This window comes from Balaenoptera musculus, chromosome 13 (genome assembly GCF_009873245.2).
Source record: "Balaenoptera musculus isolate JJ_BM4_2016_0621 chromosome 13, mBalMus1.pri.v3, whole genome shotgun sequence".
Classification (NCBI taxonomy): domain Eukaryota; kingdom Metazoa; phylum Chordata; class Mammalia; order Artiodactyla; family Balaenopteridae; genus Balaenoptera; species Balaenoptera musculus.
This window is the reverse complement of record NC_045797.1, coordinates 65,497,704-65,520,621: the sequence shown is the minus strand read 5'-3', so window position 1 is coordinate 65,520,621 and position 22,918 is coordinate 65,497,704. Positions and strand designations below refer to the sequence as shown.

Below are 22,918 nucleotides of genomic sequence, written 5' to 3'. Positions count from 1 at the left end.
AAGGAAGAAAGGAAGGAAGGAAGGAAGAAAGGAAGGAAGGAAGGAAGAAAGGAAGAAAGAAAGAGAAGCAAGAAAGTAAGAAAGCAAGAAGGAAGGAAGGAAGGAAGAAAGAAAGAAAGATAGAAAGAAGGAAAGAAAGAAGGAGGAAAGAAAGGAAGGAAGGAAGGAAGAAAGAAGAAAGAAAGAAAAGAAAGAAAGGAAGAAAGCAAGAAAGGAAGGAAGGAAGAAAGAAAGAAAGCAAGCAAGAAAGAAAGGAAGGAAGGAAGAAAAGAAAGGAAGGAAGGAAGAAAGAAAGAAAGAAAGCAAGAAGGAAAGAAAGCAAGCAAGCAAGAAAGAATCCTCCTTGCCCCACCAGTGTTGTTCTCTGCATCTGAGTGCTCATGGAAGACATGGCTACCTAGCACAGATCTCTGTGACCACCCCCTCCTCATTCAGCTCCTAATTATCAACTAATTTAGTTTCTTAGTGAGATTCTTGAAGATAAAAAGAATCTAATTGGCTCTTGTCCACCTACAAATGAGTTCCTTTGGAGTCCACCCTAATTCCAAGACCTTTGCTTGCAGAATGGGTTCAAAACATCAAAAGGCAGCCAGAACTGTGGGCAGAAAGGATTTGCATCCCTAGTCAAAAACCATTATGGGCACAGCCTTTGACAATCAGTCATTGGTTTTCGTGATTACATACACACACGCAAAATTAAATAAAACTCACATGGATGTGTCCTTCTTCATGAATTCCCAACTGTTTCTACAAAAGCCCTTCTAAGTGAATCTTCTCAGATGCCCTGATCGGAAAGCTAAACTTTACATGAAACCTGAACCCCAACTCAGCAATTAAGCTTCTCCCTTGATAGATCTTTCATGCTGTGGTTTCCATCTCTCCCAAGAAACCCTTCAACCATTTTTCTGCTGGTCATCCACGTGGTTATGGGCTGAAATCTTTTCATCCATAACTCTCCCTCATACCAGTTCTCTCCCTGTCTTGTCCCAGTTAGCTTTAAAATGGGACAAAACCTCTACTGTGAAACTCCTTGTTTCTTTCTCACCCACCCCTCACAGAGAAGAAAAGCATCCCAACCAGCTTCCTCTTCACTAGAGTGGAGTACGATCACTGCAGTATTAACTAATTAACAGATTCTTGGTCTGGTTGCCCTGGCAATGCTCGCCAAAGCGTCAGAACCCTTCCAGAACAGCACGTCCAGCAGGCAATTAACTGTTTTCTTCACACATGTAAGTCAAGTGCACAGAGCACCTGGTGCAGAGATGGGCACTGAGGGGACATGCTGTAAGCCCTTGCTGACTAGCTGACAGCACCTCGGCCAACGAAGACAGTGCTGGGTCCGCTGACTTGAACATCTGAAGGCATTTAGAGCTGGTGGCTGAGACACCATCTAAGGGGAATAGCAGCCAGTGTGATTTTACAAGAGCATCAGCGTGGTGCTAACACCTTAGAAATCATCTAGAAGAGCAGGGAAAAGACTATCAGCCCTTGGTCAGGCCAGGCTGCCATTGGACTGGAAGAGGGGGTGGCTAGATTGATTTCTTCTGTACCTGTCATTTTCACTACTGTCTCTCGAGGCAGCAAAGAAGACTTTCCACATTGAACCTCAGTCTTGGCAGTTCCCCCAGAGCAGGCCATGAGCCCAACTCATGCCAGGTCAGATGTCCAATCAGGAAAGTCTCCCTCACCCAAGTGTGAGTAACAGAGATCGTTAACTGTATAAATAAACACAAGTGCCAGCTTTCAGCTTAGTTACAGACAAGCATGATATTCCCAGCTTGTTTCTTCTGAAGCTATGTTTGTGGCTCCAGTCTTTAAGAAAGGTGAGTCCCCCGAGGTTCATCTCAAATTCAGATTTAAACTGTTTGCTCCATTACATGCCCAATCACTGATTGCTTCTCACATTTCTTTTGAAGATAAAGAACGGAGAGCTTGAGGCTCACTCAAACTAGCCTACTTGAAGGAGAGTTTATCGAAAAGATACAGAACTCACAGTCACCTGACCCAGTCAAAGAAGAAGCTAATGTCATAAATACAAGCAAGATGATGGAGCTGGGACTGGGCCAACTGTGGCCCAAATGGCAGTAGGAGATGGATTTGAGAGACATTATGGGGAAAACCATCAAGAGCATGTAATTTGCTGAGAGAGCCAATGCACATACTTAACCTGTATGAGTTAACCTATTTTACATGACATAGAGAAACTGGTCGAAGAGGAAGGTAATGTTAACTGTAACCAGGAAAGACGTCATAGAGAACGTGGCTCTGAACTGGGGCTTATTGAAAGATGGGTAAATTTGGACATGCAGGAATGGAGGAGAATGGGGACTCCAGATGTCCCCTAGGAATATGCTTCAGGGTTCAGAGGATGGGTTGTCACACTAGTGTACTTTATACATAGCCTTCTAATTACCCAGTGAGAAGTAAAGCTTGAAAAAATAAATCAGGTAATATGGAAAGTGCACAGAGGTATTCATTTAACATTGGCCAATGTGTATTGGGTGTCTCCTCTGTGACAGACACTGTGATTATACACAAATTGATGTCACACAGGCGCTGCCCTGAAGATGCTTATGGTCCAAGCTCACCATATTCACAGCCCGTGGAACAGTCTCTAAAAGTAGAGTCTGAAGACCACCCGTATCAATGTCACCTGGGCAGCTTGTTCCAAGTGCACATTCCCAGACTTCTCCCAAGACTGACTGAATCTGACTTTCTGGACTAAGACCCCAGAATCTTCCTTTAAAGCAAATTCACCAGGGAGTGTGTGTGCATCTCAAGCATGAGAATGGAGTCGGGGGCAGAGGACAGAATAAGTATTTTCCAAGTGACCGTGCCCCATATGTGACAAGCATTTTACATAGTAATTCATTTAATCCTCCCAACAACACTACCATGTTTATATTATTATCTCCATTTTACAGGTAAAGAAACCAAAATGCAGAGAGGTTAAAGGTTTTACCTAATGATACAACTCATATGTTTTAAAAAATAGAGCTTCCACAGGTGAAATCTCCTCTTTCACAAAAGAAATTTTTTTAAGTTCAGGATAACAGTCAAAATATTGAGGCAGACCACCACCTTTCAGCTCACCAACAGAATGACATTAGTCCATTTGATGAAAATGCCCAATGAAGATCTACTGTGATTCTCCCAACAGAGACAAGCAGGTGTAGTTCCCATGGGCATCTCCAGGACAGGTGGGGCAGTCAGGGAGAGAAGGAACAGAAGGAAAGGGGGGAATCAGAAAAGAAGAAAATACACTTACAAATTGAAAAACTGAGTCAGGTGGGACCGAAAATCACCAGAAGGGCCACTTGAGGACTCCCGTGCTATCACTTGGCAAAGTCATTGATTTGCAGATAAAACTGCCTCCCCTTAGCACTGAGATTCAGTGGGAACTCAGTGACCCAGAAGTATAGACCCTGCAGAGCCACTTTGAACAGGGAGAAACAGCAAGCAAAAATATCAACACTCTTTCTTCCCCCTCCACTGCCATTTCAATATAACCTCCTGGGCCAGGCATTCCCTGATCCTTCCCAGATTGCAGACCATACTAAGCAAAGTAGACACAAACCCAGAGAACCAAATCTATAATGACGCCACTGGGAGTTAAGAGGAGAGAACTGCCAGGTAGAATAAGCAGGATTGAGACTGCAGCAGACAACAATGCAGGTTTAATTTCATCATGCAGGAGAAGATTGGCAAGCATGTCCCAACTGGAGTGGATTATTGCAGTGGAGGTGAAATATTTCATAGGATATTTTCAGAGGGAGATGCATGCAGAGGAAATTGTTCCAAATATATATATTTTAAAATATCTTTGCAGTAACAAGCTAGGTAGGAGCATGTGGGTAATTGATACATATGCATGAGAGCATAATTAAGAACTATAAGACCTGGAAGATTTTCAAGCTCTATGGCAATTATAAACTATGAAAAAATACCCTTTCTTGGGGTGTAGGGCTATTATTCAAGCATCTCGCCTCATTATAGGAGCTGGAACTTACATACCACTGCACAGAAATGGAATAAACAAGGGGGGAGTTGTCGTAAACTAATAATGACTCCTGGCTTTGTGTTTTTCCAAGAGTCATCCCACACAAGATCTTACTGGATCCCTACATGTATTAGTTTTCTATTGATGCTGTAACAAAATTACTACACATTTAGAGGCTTAAAATAACATTTTTTTCTCTTACAGCTCTGGAAGTCAGAAGTTCAAAATGAGTCTTGCCGGGCTAAAGCAAGGTGTCTGTGTGGGGAGGGGGGTGTCCCTTGTGAAGGCTCAGGGAAGAATCTGTTTCTTCCCTCTTCCAACTTGCAGTCCTTGGTCTGTGGGCCCTTCCTGCACCTTCAAGGCCAACCACGTAACATCTTCAGGTCTCTCTCTGCTTTTGTTACCACATTGCCTTCTGTCCCTCAGATCTCCTGCCTCCCTCTCATAAGGACCCCTGTAATTACATCAGACCCATCTGGATAATCCAAGATAAATTCCCCATCTCAAGATCCTTAATTTAATCACATCTGCAAAGTCCCTTTTGCCATATAAGGTCACATAGTCACAGGTGCCAAGGATTAGGATGTGAAAATCTCTGGGGGACATTGCTCAGGTAATCACACTCCAAAAATCCTATGAAGCAGGCACATAAATCCCATTTTTCAGATGAAGAAACTGAGATCCAGAAGACTTATTGACTTGCCTTTGTTGGGTAGTTTCATTCATGTGTCCCACCAGTATTTATTGAGTGTCTTCTGTGTGGCAGACACTATTGTATACACAGTGGAGGAAAAGGAGCTTACATGCTAGTAAGAATAATAAACAGTTATTTAAAGATTCACATATATACAAATATATTTGTGTTGTAAAGGAATGGGGCGGTAGGAAAGAAAAATAACAGAGGAATCATCATTTAGATTTGTGGAGAGTGAGGTCAGGGGAAGCCTCCCTGAGAAAGTGGTATTTATGCCAAGACCTGAAGATGTATGGGAGGAGATAGTCAAAAGGAGAGGGAACAGCATTCAATCCTGAGGGAACATAGATTGAAAATACTTGGAGTGGGGAGGAATCTGCAACTGCAGGAAAGACCAGCATGGCTGGAGCATAGTGAGAAGATGTCACCTCTCCCTGGAAGCTTTTCCTGATCCTGGACTATGGACCCTCCTTGGACTTACATGACCCCTTACACTTACCCCTCATTAGAACACCATGCTGATTTTAATTCTCCTGAACTAGACTGTGAATTATGGAGAACTAGACTGGATCTATTCATCTCTGAATACCCAACCTTGCACAGTTTTTGGCATGATGTAGGTGCTCAATAAACACTCATGGAATAAATGTACAAATGAGTAATGTATGGTATTTGGATCCTTCTCTGCCCCAGGACCTGCCAACTCAGACCACAGGCCCACAAAGGCAGAGTCCTCCAGCCCTTCCAGACACAAGGGCTCCTGCAGCAGCTGGAGGCCTCTCTCAAATGGAGAAGGTGGTAAGAAAGCTGATTTGCCCATAAGTAAATAGCTGTTGTAATTATGGAACATTATTCTCAACAGACCAGCAGACGGAAAACAATTTGCATAACAGACGCGCTTATTCATGGAAATGTTTGTGATTTATCTACCAAAGCAGATGAAGACCCTAAAATTAAAATGTGTATGCCAGCAACAGGAAGCCAAATGCTCACTTCATCCTCTTCTCAGCAAGGTACACACGCTGCCAACAGGTCAGATTCAGCATCTTCAGATCCCTTTACGTTGGGGAGCTCTGGAGAAAGTGCAGATCTGAGAGAGTGGCACAGGAAGAAGGATGAAGAAATGTACAAACCGCCCAGCGTTTTCCTTTATGCCGAGAGGTCAGTGCTGGCAACGCTGGTGGGCACCTGGCATGAGTCGGGTATGTCCTGGCAACCTATCTCCAGAGCCCGTCTTGGAGAGGCATGGAACAAATGAAACCTGGCAAAGCGAAGTTAGGAGGTTCTGAAACACATCAGATCTTTGCATACATCAGAATCATTTCAGTGATTTTTTTCTGAAAATGGGGGTTTTGTGAAAACCTGGGTTTTCATGTCTTGGCCGCAGAATTTCAGATTGAAGTGGTGAATGAAGGTGCCGCCCTGCACACCCAGAGAAGCAGCCACTCTAAAGTTCAACCAACAGGAAATCATCTGTAAGCTGGGAGAATGTGTCACGTCCTGAAAGCGCCAGATGTTAAAATGAAGAGGGTGATCTACGGGCCCCTTGAAGCTGTGTGATTAAAACTCTCCAGGAGATCTGATGTAAGGTCCCACTGGTAAGACACACTGAGGAGGTAACCAGGTCCTCTACAGCATGTCAATTACCCAAACCCCAGAGTACACTCTTTTAAACCAAGTAAACAATCAAGAAACTCAGTTTTGAAGCAAAACTGAACTCCTGTAAAGACGACTTCCCTTATGAATGGGCTTTAATAGTGAGAGCTCTTACAAACCATTTGGAGACCAAGCTGCGGGGAACCGATACTCCCCAAATGAAACTTCATAAATGTGGGGTTCTGAGGGAGAAATTCACACTTGAAGATAAAGACCTGAGGTTTATCTTTAAGGGTTTGTTTCTTCTAAAAAATTAACTTCGAAATGCGTATTAACAACATCTAATTGTTTGCTTGCCTTTAAATAAAAAAATTATTTGTGAGGGGTGGAAAAGCTTTCCATTTCAAAATCCCAAACTCTTAACTCAAAGGTTGGCCTTGCTTAAGGCCCCTGCACACTTTCTATTGTTTTTGGCTTAAAGGATATTTATCTAAGCTCCCACGGGCTGCCAGCAACATTAAAGGCAGCATCTATTAGTGAAATAAACCAACACATGTGGCTCTTTAAGGGCAGGGCAAATCACAGAGGATCTCTTTGATCAGACCTAATGGGAATCCACACTCCTGATGCGGATCAAGTGTCGAAAAGGAAATCTTCCCTGGAGTAAATCGGGCTGTGGGAGCAACTGGGAGAGCCCACACTGGTGAATTACTGGCCCTCTTCGGACACTCAGGGAAGCAGCCACTCAAAAACGCAATCAACAGAAAATGATCTGTAAACTTAGCTCGGCCTGCTACAAGCGCTAAATGTGTTCAGATGAAGATGATGTCACACAAGCTCAAGCAGATGGATGGAAGTAACTGACAGCTGATCAGGGCGCAGCCGGAAAGCAGAGCTCTCCGCGGTTGCGGAGCGCCGACCAGGGGGAAAACGGGAGTGTGCATCTGGTAGCGCAAATATTTAATCACTAGAAAGTCCTGTGCTGCAGCGGCCCAGACTCGTCTCACTTCCTGGGCTTTAAGTCTGTTTAGCCATCTAATGATTTGTTTGCTTTTCCAGGTTCCCAGACGTTGTGCCTCTTGGAGGACGGACACAACCATCTGGTCACCCTAAAGGGGCCTCCTTCAGATGGATGAGTTCCCAGGACACATTACAAGCACGTGAACATGGTGGTGGGGACCCAGTTGCCCAGATCACTTCCGGGTGCCCTGACCTGGGTTATCTGACCAGCTGCATCTTGAACTGCAAAAGTCCCACCACCATACAACCCCTCAGAGGCCCAGCCAGAAGCTGGTCTCTTCTCTTCCTCAACCTCACTGCCTCTTAATAAGGGGACTTCCAACATACTTTATTTGTCTGAAAAAGCATCTGATTACTTTTGATCTAGGATAAAGAAAGTTACAAAGGCATTAAGGAGGAGTGCTGAGCATATCTGAGAAATGACAAGAAACCTTGGGAATTGGCTACTCAGAGACTGCCTTTGGCTGGTAGGATACAGACATGGGGTGGAGGGAAAACTTCTCGAATGTGGAATGTGAGGGTCGGAAGCATCTGAGACTCCTGTTCTAAGGCTGGGTTTCTTCCCTGTCTTATGAAGGCCGAAGACTCCTCTGTCTTAGGAATAACTGACCGTGCTCAGCTCAGCCCTGCCCTCTACCTCCTGGGGGCGAGGGGCTGCAGACCACCTGTGCTCTGCTCTGTCTCTCTGGGCAATGCTCCCCACACCTTCCCCAGCCCTACACACACACACACACACACACACACGGTCTATTTCCAGGCCAGCGCTATGTGGCTGATTGGGTTTGGTATTATCAAGCCCACTTGGTTGACAGACCTGATGCTACATCCTTCAACCTGGTCTCTATTTGTAATAAAAAATGACATTTGGACCCTAGTTTTATTTTATTTTTCAACTTATTAAGAATCTGGACAAAGAAGAGGTAGGCTGTTTATTGGGAACCCCAACAGTTTTGGTGGAAATGGCACAGGGTTTGAAGCCAGGAGCCCAATATTTAAATTCTACCCCTACTTCCTAGTCTAGGAGCTTGGCCAAGTCAGCAACTCAGCAGTTCTCCAAGGGTAGTCTGTGGACCCCTGTGGTTTCAGGATCCTTTCAGGGGCTCTGCAGGGCCAAAACTATTTGAATAATAGCACGAAACTGGGGCTTCCCTGGTGGCGCAGTGGTTGAGAATCTGCCTGCCGATGCAGGGGACACGGGTTCGAGCCCTGGTCTGGGAGGATCCCACATGCCGCGGAGCAACTAGGCCTGTGAGCCACAACTGAGTAGTTACTGAGCCTGCGCGTCTGGAGCCTGTGCTCCGCAACAAGAGAGGCCACGATAGTGAGAGGCCTGCGCACCGTGATGAAGAGTGGCCCCCGCTTGCCGCAACTGGAGAAGGCCCTCGCACAGAAACGAAGACCCAACACAGCCAAAAATAAATCAATCAATAAATAATAATCAAAATACCAAGAACCTCCCACATATTACATGTTAAAAATAAATAAATAAATAAATAAATAACAATACCAACACGATTTCCAACTTCATGACTAAGATCAGATAAAGATTAAAAAAAAAAAAAAAATAGTACGAAACTGTTCTTGTCTTTTTTGTCGTGCTGACATTCACACCGGGGATGCAGAAGCAGTGGTAGGTAAACAGCTGGCGCCTTAGATTCAGCCCAGTCCCCCCCCAACCGTACCCTGCCATCATGTTCTTCACCACCGCACATTTGCAGGAGAACAGGGGGGGTAACAGCCAATTTCATTTAAGAATGTCTCTGATAAAGCAGTAAAAATGATTAATTTGATTAAATCTCAACCCTTGAACTCACACCTCTTCGGAATTTTGCGCGAGGAAAGTACACATGAAAAGTGGCCCTGGTGAGACACCTTCCCATGAACAGCTTTCCTTAGCACCCTGGAGGGCAGATTTCCAGCAGGTTCTGGAGGGCAGAACTTGAGCAAGTTCCAGAGCTGAGATCTCCAGCAAGTCTGCCACTTTGCCACTTTGCACCCCAGTGGCTTCTCGGCCGTGCAGGAACCACAGCGTGCCCTCTCCACCAAGACTTCGATCAGCTCTGGGTGGCGGAAGGGAGTTATTTCTTATCTCAGACCCAGGGATAGCAGATGCCCTTCTATCTGCTTTTGTTGCATTATTTCGCCCTCTCGTTACTTTTTACTACCCTGTCTCTCGTTACTCCAATCCCCCGTTATAGTTAAAAAGTCTTTATGCAAAAGACCCCTATTCACCTTACTGTGTGGTTTCTCTCTCCTGATATGACCCAGATTGATACCTGTACAATAAGATGGTTTCCTCCACATCCCCTAGAAAGGAAGCCCCGGTCCAACAGCGCCCTGAATGTTCACTAAGTTTCCATGGTAATAAAAAGGGGTTTTTAGAACCGCTGCCCAGAGGGCTGGTCTTGCATAGTGTAAGTCAGAGGGGGTGGGGATTAGGAGGGGACCTTGCCTTGTTCACTGATGCCCCGTTTGCTTCTGAAACAAAATGCCTTCTCGTGGAGAGGGGTGAGGCAACACTGAGGAGGGAGAAGCAGCTTTGAAGTCACCCGTTAAGCCTCCTCTTCCTTCCCTCTCTTCCTTTACCTCCTGCAGGACCCTCCTAAGGAAGGACGGCTGGGCAGGGCAGCCTGAGGCTCTGGGAAGCTGCCTCTACACACCTGCCTGTCCCCGTCACACTCTCAACCTGGCCTCTGTCTGGGTCTCTGATGACGTGAGGTTGCATGGGGCAGCCTCCCCCTCTCCCCTCCCCTCCAGAGTGGCTTGATCTGCAGCCACCAGGGTGTGGGTTGACAGCAACTTGGCGGGAAAGGCACCTATCAGGCCCTTCTGGAATTCTAAGAAACCTGAGGGGGAGGCCCGGGAAGAGTTGAGTCATGAGGACCTACCACTTCCTGTGGACCTTGGGTAGGTCACTTACAATCTCTGAACTCCTTCCCGTTTCTACGCCTGCCAATCTGTCCTCTGCTAAGCTATTGGAACAATCTCTCTCCAAATCACCCTCTATCCTGCTGCAACCACTTGTCATTATAGCACTCATCCCTCTCCTGATGAATCCACGTTTTAATACTCTGTCCTTTCCCACGCCCTTCCTTCTACCGAGCTCATCCTTCTGTCCCTGGATCCGTCTTTGAGCATTCAAACTAAGTACCACGCCCTCCAGGAACTCTTCCAAGCCTCCCCAAGTTCATCTGAGTTCCCCAGGTGTGTTCTCGCCCCCTACACCGGGCTACTTTCTTGTATTTTCCTCCAAGCAGACTGCAACCTCCTTAAGAACAGGAGCTGAATTTTCATCTCCATAGGTTAGGATCTAGGCCAGCACCTATATGTCTATTTAAAAAAAAAAAAAAATCTAAATAATAAAATCAAATCAAATAGAGTAAGTAAAGTAAAATAAAATAAAGAACTACCTGCCTTCTCTGTGCTTGGGGTTATTGAACAGACATCAGCTGTTACAGTGCCTGGTCAGGCATCATTTTACTAATGAAGAAACCGAGGCGCAGAGTTTAGGTGACTCGATTACATCCCACAGCTAGTACATGACAGAGGCGGGACTCTGGCCCAGGTTTCTTTGCGCTCAGACACGTAGCCTCTCGTGGATGACTTTCAGAAGAGGCTATGGGAAGGTGATGGTGAGAAAGTTGGAACACCGGTCAGGCCAGTGAGGAGAGCATGAGATTCTGTCAGGTGGTTGCTGAAATCACTTGACCTTCTGTCGTTTTAGGACAAGGGGAGAGAGCGGCAGGGTCGCTGGGAACCTCTCCACAACGTGTGGTCTTAGGCATTGCTCAGCCCTCTGCATGGGAGCTGACCCATCTGACGAGGGCTGCTGGGGAGGGGTGTACTGAGGGGCCCGCTCCACCCACCATGCGTGTAGACACGGCACCCGTACCTCAGCAGCCAAGCCACAGAGCTGGAAGCACGCAGTCCTCCTGCCCCCAGCCCCCAGCTCCCCATTCTGGTCCCAGGTGTCAGGGGGGAAATTACCTTGCTGCACGGGTATCTTCCGACTCCTCTACCAGCAAGTCACCAAACAGAAGGGCTTGCGGACCAAAACGCAGGAGCCTCAGCTCACGTGGTTGATTGGATCAATTGAAAACAGGGAAAAGCAAGGCAGGGAGAGATGGGGTAGTAAACACACTTAGGATATTGTAGAAGGTCCACGCCACTGAATCCTGGGCTACAGAATGCTCGGGTGTCCTGTCCCTCTGCCACATCAGCCCTTCCTGCTGACGGTGTGCTCACAAGCACCAGACCTGAGGCTTTGAGCAAAAGACCGAAGGCTCTGGGCCCAACCACACAGGTGCTCTATCAGTGAGCCTCAGGCAGGGATGGCAGGGCACAGCTGCAGCTTGCCAATTACTCAGCTGAAAGCCATGGTGCTTATCTGCATTTCTAGGGGTTAGAATGGGACCAGGTGGGCGTCACCAATGGGCGGCTGATTGAAGACTGAGTGCCTCGTGGGTCTCGTGTATGTTTGACGTATCCTGACTATTTGATGCTTCAGGTGCCTCATGTATATTTAGTGCAAAGCATGAATATTCAGAGCCTACTCAGCTCCTGCATCCCTTCCTAAATTCACGCGGTGATTCACTCTCTTTATCTATGTCTGACTTGTCTCTCAAGCCATGTGCTTCTACACTTAGTTTTATCTATCCTCCTTATTTGTTGGTTTCTCTTATTTTCTAGAGCAGAATCAAATATTCTCAAATAATCCAGCAAATGCATATGACTCCAGGTCTATCCACTAGAATAGTAAACCCCAACTACAAACCCTACTTTACGATTTGCAAAGCTCTCTCATGCTCACAATCTTATTTAATCTTTGCCACCAGCCTGGGAGGCAGGAGTCACCATCCCAAATCAGAACATGACTACACTGATACCCAGAGAGGTTAAATGACTTTCCTAAGGCCACACAACCTCACATCCAGTTGGTGGAAGAGGAGACGTAAGCTCATGTCATCTGACTCCTGGTCAAATGTGTTGCCCATTTCACCAGCCCACCCCTGGATCATTCTCACTCCGTTAAGGACCCCAGCTTTCACAGTAGGACTTGCAGAATTCAGACCTCTCCTCTCAGCTGCTGAGCCTCCAGCCTGGCATGGCCTCATCTGAAGAAACCATCAGTTCTGGGAGCCTGGGTGTCGGACACACATGCACTCGGGCAGCAACGAGCAGCCCTGAGCAACAATCTCCCAGGCCCCTTTCCAAGCAGTGCCTGCAAACCGTACTGCACCTTCCCAGCCACCAGAGTCCCCGGGAGACCTCCCTGCAGCTTGCCCCTCCAGAAGCTCCTCCCCCACCCAGAGGCAGGGGCAGTTTTAGGGGAAGAGTGCCTGCCTCCTGAGAACGCCATGGCCCTCCCATCATTAAAGCCCTGGCCAAGGCACTCTAATAATCTCAGATTCCTCCTTTCTCAAGGAAGCCAAAGACCAGGAAAAGAATGTTCTGTGTGAGTCAACCATCCAAGTTGCACCCAGGGAACCCCGGACCATGCAAAATGGGAGAGAGGGTTAGCACACAGCCCAGCCTTGCTGTGGGGCCTGAACCGGCCTGCTTCTCTGAGTGTGTGCAATACCGGGGGTGAGAGAGCAGAGGCGCCAGCCTGGGGCCCGCAACCTGTCCACCCGCTCTGCCTGAGTACGGCCACTGCTGCCGCTGTGCAGCCTTAGCTGGGCTGCGTCTGTCATTACTGCTGATGAGCAAATCAGGCCACCAGCTGGGTGAGTGGAATGTCAAGCTTGGTGACATTCCCTCTTGGGGGAGACCTGATGTGAGGCCAATGGGAAGTCAAAACAAAGACAAAGATCATTTTGATCCTTTCATTCGGCCAAAAGGAAAATGAATCTGGGAAGCAAACCCTCTGTACGAAAGCCCCGAGATTGATGTTTTCCAAGCAGAACTGCAGCTTGGGTTTCAGGCATCAGAGCCTTGTGGCCTCTGGTTTGCCCTGGTTCAGAAACCACTTAGCTTCTCCCCTGGGGGAATCCTGTGGGGGGGGCATTGTAGAGTGGAGTCAGCCCCTCCTGTGGGTCCACAGTAAACCATAGCAGAGGCCTGGCTCAGTGCTAAGCAGCGTACCTACGTGCTCACACGTGATCCACACCATCCTCTGGACCACAGATACATTGGCAACTGGCCAAAGGTAACTTACACTAGTAAATGGTGGAGCCGGACTGAAGCAGGCGTCTTTTTTCAAGCCCAGCCTGTACTCTTGGCAAATTTATCTCCAGCCAGAGGCAGATTTAGAAGTTATACAGTCCAACCTCCTCCAAGTGCACACATAACTTTTGTAAATAGTTGAATTGAGAAGTTAGGGAAGTCATCTAAGGCCCCGTGGATTGCTCTTCAGGAGAACAAAAAATACCCAGACTCCCTGCCAGGGTGAGGCCTGCTCCTTCCACCACCCAACCCTGCCTGTTCTGGCCTCATTTTCTTCTGCAAGCAGGAGAAGCTGTCAAGGCTTAGGATGGAGATGAGGACTTAACAACCAGCCTTCAGGCCCAGGACCAGCCACCTCCCGCTACTCACAGAGCTGCCACTGCCACTGCCACCCTGAACGCAAAAGTCTCTGGAACTTTCCTCAACTGGTTAATCCCTCTGGAAGGATGAATTCTGAATGTGTGAGAGAAAATGATGCCTAAGTCCCTGGAATGTCAAGATATGAAGAATGTCTTCAGATAGAGCCCGATGAGCTTTTCAAAGGTGGTTTGAAAAGCCACAGTGCTCGGCATCAGAGTGAAACTATACCTTATGCAACATCAGAGGGACCCTTTTAGAGGAAAGTCGTTTGTAACCAAGCAAACATTATGTACTAAATATTTCCCGCTAGAAACTCAACTAGATGCTGACTTTTTAAATGACAAGATTCACCTATTACTTCAAAAATCATTCATTCATTCAATAAATACCAAACGTGGGTTAGGCACTAAGCCAGGCGCTGGGTTCTAAGGGTGAGTGGACTGAGTGCATCATCAAAGAGATGCATTTGAAACAAGGGCTTAAAAGCATAATTTGCTCTTTTTCAGAAATGAATGAGCTGTGTAAAATAAAGTACAGTACATCAATTAAAACCTGAGCAGAAAAAGGAGGCAAGAAAAGGGGAGTGAGTCCATGCGGGGCGGAGGGGGGCCTTTTGCTCTGAGTCAGGCTGGCAGGACTCTAAACCACCTGGGGTTTCCCAGGGGGCTGAAGTTGTCATCTGCAGTCCAGCACCCAGGAAGGAGCCCTTGCGTGGGGACAGGGCGCCATCTAGTGTCTGCTCATCCGCAGCACATGCCATAGATGTGGGAAGGAAGGTGCTCCGCCCCTAACCTGAAAAATCAGGCTGAGCTCAGATTTTTTTAAGTGCGTTGCCCAATGCCAGACACGCTCATATCTTGTCTCATGAAATTCACCCTGTGAGGTTAGCATGTTTCTCACCGTCTTATCGATGAGGCTGTAGAGATTCGAAAAGGCGAGGTTCCGAAGTAACCCCTGAGCTAAGCCGTGATTTGAACTCAGTTCTTAGGACTCTGAGGTCCTTGCCTGCACCCTGCTGACAGTGGTGGAGAGGAAGGGCTTGAATGTCTCATGGCCAAGCTTGAAGGCCTTGGCTGATGCCTCAGCCCCTCAGGAGAGGGTCCCGAGGCCATGACAGAACTCGCTGGGTCCCTGCCTGCCTGTGCGGACTCGCTCACCTGCTCCATCACAACAGAGCTAAGCCCCGCCCCTCGGAACCGTGGCTGTTTCCCAAACACACCATGCCCTTCCCTGCTTCTGTGTACTTTTTCTCCACGTGCAGGACCGTCTATCTGGAACCTCACCGTTCTCCCTTTACTGTCTTATCTAGTGCCTCTATCCTTTAAGACGGCCAAGCATCACCCCCCAGGAAGCTTCCCCCGACTCTCTCAGGTTGGCCTGGGCACCTGTCTTGTGTGTTTCCCCAGCACTCTGTGCATCTCCATCACAGCGTGCCTTAGGCCATCTGTCCGTCAGCTGTCACTCCAGTAAACTGTGACTCTGTGTCCCCAGTGCCTAGCACGGTGCCCAACCCATTATAGGAGGTTGACACATGTCTTCTGATGGATGGGTGAATGTTTGAACGGCTGGCTGTCTGGACAGGTGGAGGAGATGCAATCCCACTGCCCAGCTGGCCTCACCATGCCAGGGCCTCATCAGCACCACGAGCAAACCAGCTGAGCCAATCAGCATGGAGGACCACCGTGAGGACGTCAGTCTAACAGAGAGTAACTGCTTCCTTGCCATGGCTGTGCACTTGTCAGGCCTTCTCACTCCTAGTGTCAGGTCAGCTCTATTTCACATCTAAATTATCCAACAGAGCTTCCAGAACAACTGCTGGTCAGTATGGTCTCCAGAGTTGCTTGGTCTGTGGTCCAGAAAAGCCCTCACTGACAACCTGGGCCTCTGACGAGTAAACCTTCTCCTGCTTCTGAAGTTCAAGGTGACTGGAGGACAGAGCCTGTGTCTGTGTGACGTGAGAGGAGCTTTAATAACAAGATGGCCACTTTTGCAGGTGCCTGGCATTGGAGACGAGGGGTGCCCTCCTGAGGCCACACTTCAAGGAAGCAGTGATAGGTTCAGAGATGGGAAGTAGAGGAAGAAGAGGAAAGTAGAAATGGGGTATGAAACCTTGGGCATTTCAGAGGAGTGGTCGTTGTGAGTGACTGTGTTTTAAAAACAAAACTAAATAATAGTGGTTGTAAAGAAAGACTTGTCCTGCCTAAGGAAAAAAAGAGCAGCTTCATCTACTGAGTGCCTACAGCATACCAGCATTATTTAATCTTCATAATGACCCAGTAACGTAGACATTTTGGGCTCCGTTTTACAAATGAGTAACCTGAGGTCCAATGTCATATAGCTAGAGTGTTCCTGCCCAACCTCTCCTCACTTTCATTCCTGTTGGATTTTGTATCCCTTCAGTCTTCGGGACTCTGGGAGAGCATTGGTAGCTCAGGCCCTGGGGCCAGTGACCCCAGAGGGCTGTCTTCCCAGAGCTCCCCAAGAGCTGGACACACAACTTACTCCTCCACAAAGCCAGGCAGAGCTGGCCCCCTTTTACCTACCTAGGACCCACAAAACTCATTTTTTCCTTTTCTTCCATTATAAATATTAAAAAACATATATTTCATTGGGAAAACATCAGCTTGGAAATCCTGGAGGCTAAAATCATTTCTCTAACCCGGCAGCACAACAGAAGGAAAGCAGTGCTCTGTACAGTAAGCTGCTGACTGCCCTGCCCTGGGCCTTAACTGGTATCTAGAAGGTTCTCTCTGGTGACTAAGTTTTTATACAAAACATGAGAGAAAGGAAAAAAGAAAAACAGGGATAAATAAAGGGCAGGTATTTTAGTCCCCTCTTGCACTATCCTTTTATCAGAGTCCTTTTTTTCTGAGATTTGAAGGCTTAGGACGGGACCCCCAGGCATGCTCTGCCTCCTTGGGCTGGACTTCTAGACAGCCCTACCTTCTGGACTCCCTGACTCACCTGTCTTGGCACCTGAGGACTGACTGCTTGCTCCTCCGTTGCTGGGCTTCTGGAATGCAGACTTTCCACCTGTCTTGGTCATGATAATCTTCTGGCTTTTAACTTCTGGAAATCACTAATATCCACCACTCAGACCTTCAGCGTGACTTCATCCGGACCCTTGAACAGTCTATCCTGTCCTAGAGCTTTACTTGCCCCCCATGCCCTGGGGTGACAGAAGATGGGGAGGGGATATGTGGGTGGGGACATGGCTTTGCCCCTCATCTCCAGTACTCAGCTTTGGGAGGGCACAGAGGGAATCAGTGGGGGTGAAGGTCAGCAAGGCACAGGGTATCTGTGAGTTGCTACAGTGATACCTAAATTCAGGGGGGTGAGGGTAACACACAAGTGACAGGAGGGCAGCTCAGACCACCACCAAGAAGCCAAGCAGGGGGCTCTATCAGAATTAATTAATTTGAATGTAGATCTCATCTGCACCAAGCAAAACCATCACATTGTAATGCAAGTGTCATGAACGGAATAATGGTACCACCTTCCTGTCACCCAAAAAATCTGCAAAATGGCCTTCATGGTGCAAAGCAATAATAACTTAATTAAACCAAATATTTAAAATGGCAGGATCTAAAGAGAGAAATAATGATAAATAAATAGGCATAAAAATCTTTAAAAGGCTATAATTTTATGATGACTGTTCACAAAATCAGTAATACCTCATGTATCAGTGCGTATGGCACTTTATGGTAAACCACTTCACATTTTACCATTTGGAATAAATAAAGGTTTTTATGCTTCAAAAGTGCCCCTTTCAAGTGCTCCTTCCTCCCGCACTGCCCATCTACCAGGCTGTCAAACTTCCTTTAGTTCTGCCAATGGACACCCTTTTATCCCCTATTCAGCCTCCTCCTTTAGTCTGCTATGGACCTGGAAACCAGGTAGTCATGTTTGTTAGAACAGTTTGTAAATTAATAATAAATAGAATTTTAACGAATGGCTCTGGGTTGCTAACTTATGAGTAAAACGCATGGGCCTTGGGAAATGGCCATTGTTCTGATTTTCTGCCTGGGTTCTGGGTTGGTAGGGATGCCAGGAAAGTGAGGGGTCACTGTAGCACAAAAAATCGGATATACCGACCATCCGCTGATTAACTCTACAATGCAGCGTGGATTTGCTGTTCTTCTTTGAAGTAGATCTGATAGCCCATAGGTCAGGTAAACAGACTGACACCCATCACATGCAGAAGCCCTTTAAGAAGTCGGGTGTTTTAAATTCACTGGCACCCCCCAAATCCAACCATCGGGAGATATTGTCAGCAGAAGATCACACAGTGACCTCAGATGCCAGATCCAGCCCATCCCACCTGGACCCTGACAGTTCGGTTATTTTCTGTGTTCTTAAAAGCTCAGTGTACCCCCGCCCCACCCCCAGACCGTTAAAAGTTAGCCTATCCCTCTACCAGTTTATAGATGCCGGTACAGATGCCTACAAACATATCATTCCCTCTTCAGATCTTGAAACCTAGACTATTACCCCAAATGTGAGAACGCGGCATGTCTAAGGTCATTTAAGTTGGACACCTGTGGAGGCAGTATTGTATAAAGAAAAGCACACCAACCCTGGAATCAGATTGCTTAGACGACGTTTCTGCTTGTGACAAGGTGGTGGTCACAGGGAAAGAGAGCTGGTCTTGACAAGTCCAAGGCAATCTTTACTACCTCGCTGCTTCCCTCTTTGTATGCTGCCCATCCAAAGGGGAGATCTGCAGAAAAGAAATCTTCACAGATGAGAAGGGGATGGCTGGAGACACAATCCTGAAGAACTGTAGGTGGGTTGAGCACGGGTTGGTCTCAGCCAAAGGCCACCCTTGGGCCATATGCAGAGTCCTCAACGAGGGCCGATGAGCATCCAGCCTTCTCAGGATACAGAGTCATTGTCAGCCACTGGAATAATGGGGAAGAAAGTTATGATCTATTCAGACCCATCTCTGACATTCAGTTAAGGATGCTTCATTTCTCAGTCACCAGGTCCTAGAGCCTGACGCAGGGCTTGGGGCCTCCTCCCCCATCACTCCTGGGAAGCCAGAGACAGGACATTAATGGATAGCTTAGCCAGAGGGAGCACACCATCCCATAGTAAGTATAAATCAACCTGAAATATAATCAACCTTGACTTCCCTTGGCGCCTGTGAATGATGATAGCCAAGATGCAGCCTGATTCTATATTCAATTCTCAATGCAATTTTCCCCCATGAATTCAATTTGGCATGCTTGTGACAGCAGTGTGCAGGTGTGTGGAACCACTGGGTAGCAGAGATCCAGTAGAGCATAGTCTACATGTTTACATTTATGGGCCCATTTGTCTGACAGCTTTATGTGGGTGTGATGAACGGTCCCTCTAACTCACATAGAGGGGGACCTCTGGGGAAACCACTCCCCAGGCCAGTTACATAAAAATGGTGACGCTGATGTGGTGATGATGAAGATGATAATGGTGAAGTTGCCAGTGGGGTCAGAGAAAACCCCAGAGTGAAATTCCAGCAAGTTGGCTGCCACTCCCTGTAGGCCTCCTCGGATGGCCTTGAGGATCTCCTCAAGGAGCCAGAGATGGTCAGAGCTGGAGAGAACGGTAGAGACTACCTCACCCAGCCAGCTCATTTCGCACATAGGGAAGCTGAGGCCCAGCGATGTAGCGTGATTTGCTGACAGTCCCACAGGTGGTTACGAGGGGTGCTGTGGCTTCACCTTGGGTCTCAGGCCAGCTCTCTTGCCATGATAGCACGTTGCTTTCTAGGAGACTGCTCAAGCTGTGCGCTGCCCTGTGTCAGTTGCCTCTGTGATGGCTGTCCTGCTCTCTCAGTGCTGAGTATGTCGCTATGGAAGGATCGCTTGGGATCAGGTGTCCTTGGGGATCTGTGCTTGGGTATGGGCTCAGAAGTTCTAACCATTGCCCCTCCACCTGCATCCCACCTTCACACTCAAATATGGGAGTGACTGAGGGTAGATACACGCTGAGGGTCCCTATATCTTAGAAGCTTATTCCATAAACTGAACATCTGAGGTCAAGGAAGAAACCCCAGCTTTTATTAGTCTCTTTCTAAGCAGCCCAAACAGAGGATGTGTTTTAGACAGAAAGGGCAGATGATTCAACTCCAGACTCCAGTGTCTCCACATCTGGCCCATAGCAGGTGCTCAGTAAATCCGTGCAGCTTGAATGATCAGGGAAGACAACCAGCGTCAGACACAGAGCTGTTTTCTCCTCAGCGTGTCACCTCATTCATTCAACGAACACTTGTACCTTCACATGTGCCTGGCACACAGTGGCTGCCCAGTCATATGTGAGGCACCCATGAATACGTGCAATGAATACAGTGCTCCATCGTGAGCTCAGCAGAATGAAGGGCACCCAGAACCCTTCTCCTTTACAAGCCCCTGAACCAGCAGTGGCCACTGCTCCCTAAGATGACGTGAATCGACCCCATGGAGAAGGTCTTACCTCTGGCTTCTGGAGGTATATCACTTTGCCATCTTGGGTCAAGTTTTGGAAGACGTCTGTGAAAATGCAGTAGAAAAGAACACAGCTAATGCGTGTGTATGTGTTGGAAACAAGGGGGACTAGCTCCTCCCGTATGGGTCCTCACCCAGGAAGCCAATCTCGGCCTCTGTGCAATCACACACGCCACACTTGTTCTAAGCGAGCCACCTCACACCTTTGCCCTGGAGCAGACAGGGCATAAGTTAGTTCGGGTAGATGCAGCTGGGTTTCACAGGCACAGAGCCAGCGTTCCCCGGAGCTCCCCGCACCGACAACAGTCCTGTCTCGTGCTTGAACTGGAGACAGGTGGGCAATCCACGACGAGAGCAGAGGAAGCCCGGGCCCTCCCTCCTTCCCCCCAGCTCACACTCCATGTTCTCCACACGCAGCATCAAGCGGACAAAGCCGACGACGTCCATCTGGAGGTCAGGGCCACCGTAGCGGATAAGCATCAGCCGGCAGACGTCATCACTGAGCACGATTCCTGCATTGAACAAGGGCTCCCACCGTGGGTGCCGGAAACCTCATATCCAGCTCCCTTCCCGCCTGAGGCCCCTTAAATTGTCCCTCCACTTCCGGGACCTGAATCCTAATAGCCTAAGATCTTCTTTTACACGGTTCATTGTGAATTGTTCAATTATTTAGCCTATTCATTTTATTGTCTCTCCATTCTCCATCCCTGTCCCCTAGGCAACCAGCATGAGGATCTTTTTATCACATGGGTTACTGGCCTTGAAGGCAGGAGGTAGTCTGCTTAGTGGTCAAGAGCATCTGCCTTGGAGTCTGGGAGTCCTGGATTTAAGCCCCAGGCAAGTGAACTTCTCTGAGCTTCAATTTCTTCCTCTGTGAAGTGGGGATTATAACAGGGTGTTGGCAAAGATTAAATGCGAGTATACATGTGCCAACCCTCAATAAATGTTAGCTGTGATCATAGTGATAATAATCAATGGTTTAGTTATTCACGGATCCTGGTCTCTGGGCCTCTGAACTCGGGGAGTAACTCTGCTCATTAGAAGACTGCAGGACGCCACATGCCCTGCCCAGCACCACTTACCCCCACCCCCCCGCCCCATCCCCTGCCTGGTGTACGCCCTGCAGCACCAGCTCCCCACCCACCGGGCCTACCCGTGTCCCTCATGGCAGCCCACAGCTGGGCCCAGTTCAGGCATCCTGAGCGGTTAGTGTCCTGCTTGTGGAAAACCTCCTGCAAAGAGCCCACACCAAAGGCTAAGGAAGCCAGGCGTTTCCAAGCCCCACCTGAGAGCCCCTCACACCCCAGTGTCAAGGCTGCAGGACTGCTGAGTGTGAGCTCCACCAGTAGGCCCGGCTGCCTAGACAAGAATAGGGCAGGGGGTCCCTCCAGGATGCCACCTCCTCTCCCCGTTCTCCTTAAGGCTTGTGAGAGGACGCGGTCTTTCTGTTACGGGGGATGGAGAGTCTGGGGACAGGTAAACGTGCCTAATCTGAGCACGCCATCCAAATTTTGAAGGGCTTCCAACCTTATGACTCAGGAGACAGGAGGAGAGTTGTGAGTAATGATTGGAAAAGTAGGAGGGAGCCAATTTATGAAGGACTGTAAATGCCATGCTAAGGAGTGTGAACTCGACTGAAGGCCACGGGGAGTCTCAAAAAATTTTTAGTAAGGAAGCGATGCGATCAGATGTCGCCTTAAAAATTCAGAAGACTATTGCAACAGGCTCTCTGAGTTTGGGAGAGAAAGGAGGAAACACTAAAAGGACATTAGGGAAGATTGGGTGAGTGGTTGGGTAGAAAGGGCTGAAAGGGAGAGAGGTACCTTATAGTTTTGCAGAATTGCCATTTCTGCACCGTCCCGTGGGAGGCATGGTGAACACTTGTTCTTACCTGATAGAGCATCAGCTGCTTCCTCAGGTCCCTGAATTCCTGGATACTCACGGTGCCGGACGCATTAAGCTGATAGCAGGGTTAAGGTCAAAGCCGCCAGGGGAGTTTTGTCCACACCTCTGGAGGCAGTGATGGGCCCTCCACACAGCAATGTGCACTTTGGGACACCCCATTCAATGTTAGCTGTCCCTAGCTGGCCTCCCTTGACTGATCAGTCCAGCCCAGGGCTCCCCGGCCCTTACTAGGAAGGGACAGAATGAGCTGGAACACAGCAGCACTGGGAGGAGAGGATGGTCTGATGATGGTGATGATGACAGTTACCATTTAGTGAAGCAGGGTATTCTGACATGGCCAATCTGATGCGATTTAAATAAAAAACAGTAACTCTTTTTTTCATTGTTGTCAAAACCAACTCATGGAAGGAGTCAGGCACAGGGTGACTAAGGATGCCTCTTGTATTTAGTCATTTTAGGAACAGTTAAAAGCTGAATGGTTAGCCCTGTAGATCACGTCCAAGTACCCCTGCATCAGAGAGACTGGCTCAGAAACACCATGACACACCACTTCTCTTTGAGCCCTGATGGCGGGCCTAGCACTGAGCTCTACACTTGACCTATGGAACTTCATTTTCACCTAGTACGTGAGGTAGGTACTAACTCCTCCCTGTTATGGATGAGGAAATGAGGGCTCAGAGAGCATGATCTTGTCCAAGTTCATACAGCTGGTGA

The 22,918-nt window shown here is 48.0% G+C and overlaps 1 protein-coding gene across 1 annotated transcript in view; it reads right to left on the bottom strand.

The window, feature by feature from the left end:
* Positions 1-22,918, bottom strand: part of CAPN14 (calpain 14) — a 58,810-nt gene that overhangs the window by 13,752 nt on the left and 22,140 nt on the right. The window contains 4 exon segments of the mRNA XM_036872580.1: positions 20,289-20,344; positions 20,695-20,811; positions 21,453-21,531; positions 22,191-22,259. Of these exon segments, the coding sequence (XP_036728475.1) occupies positions 20,289-20,344; positions 20,695-20,811; positions 21,453-21,531; positions 22,191-22,259 (321 nt within the window).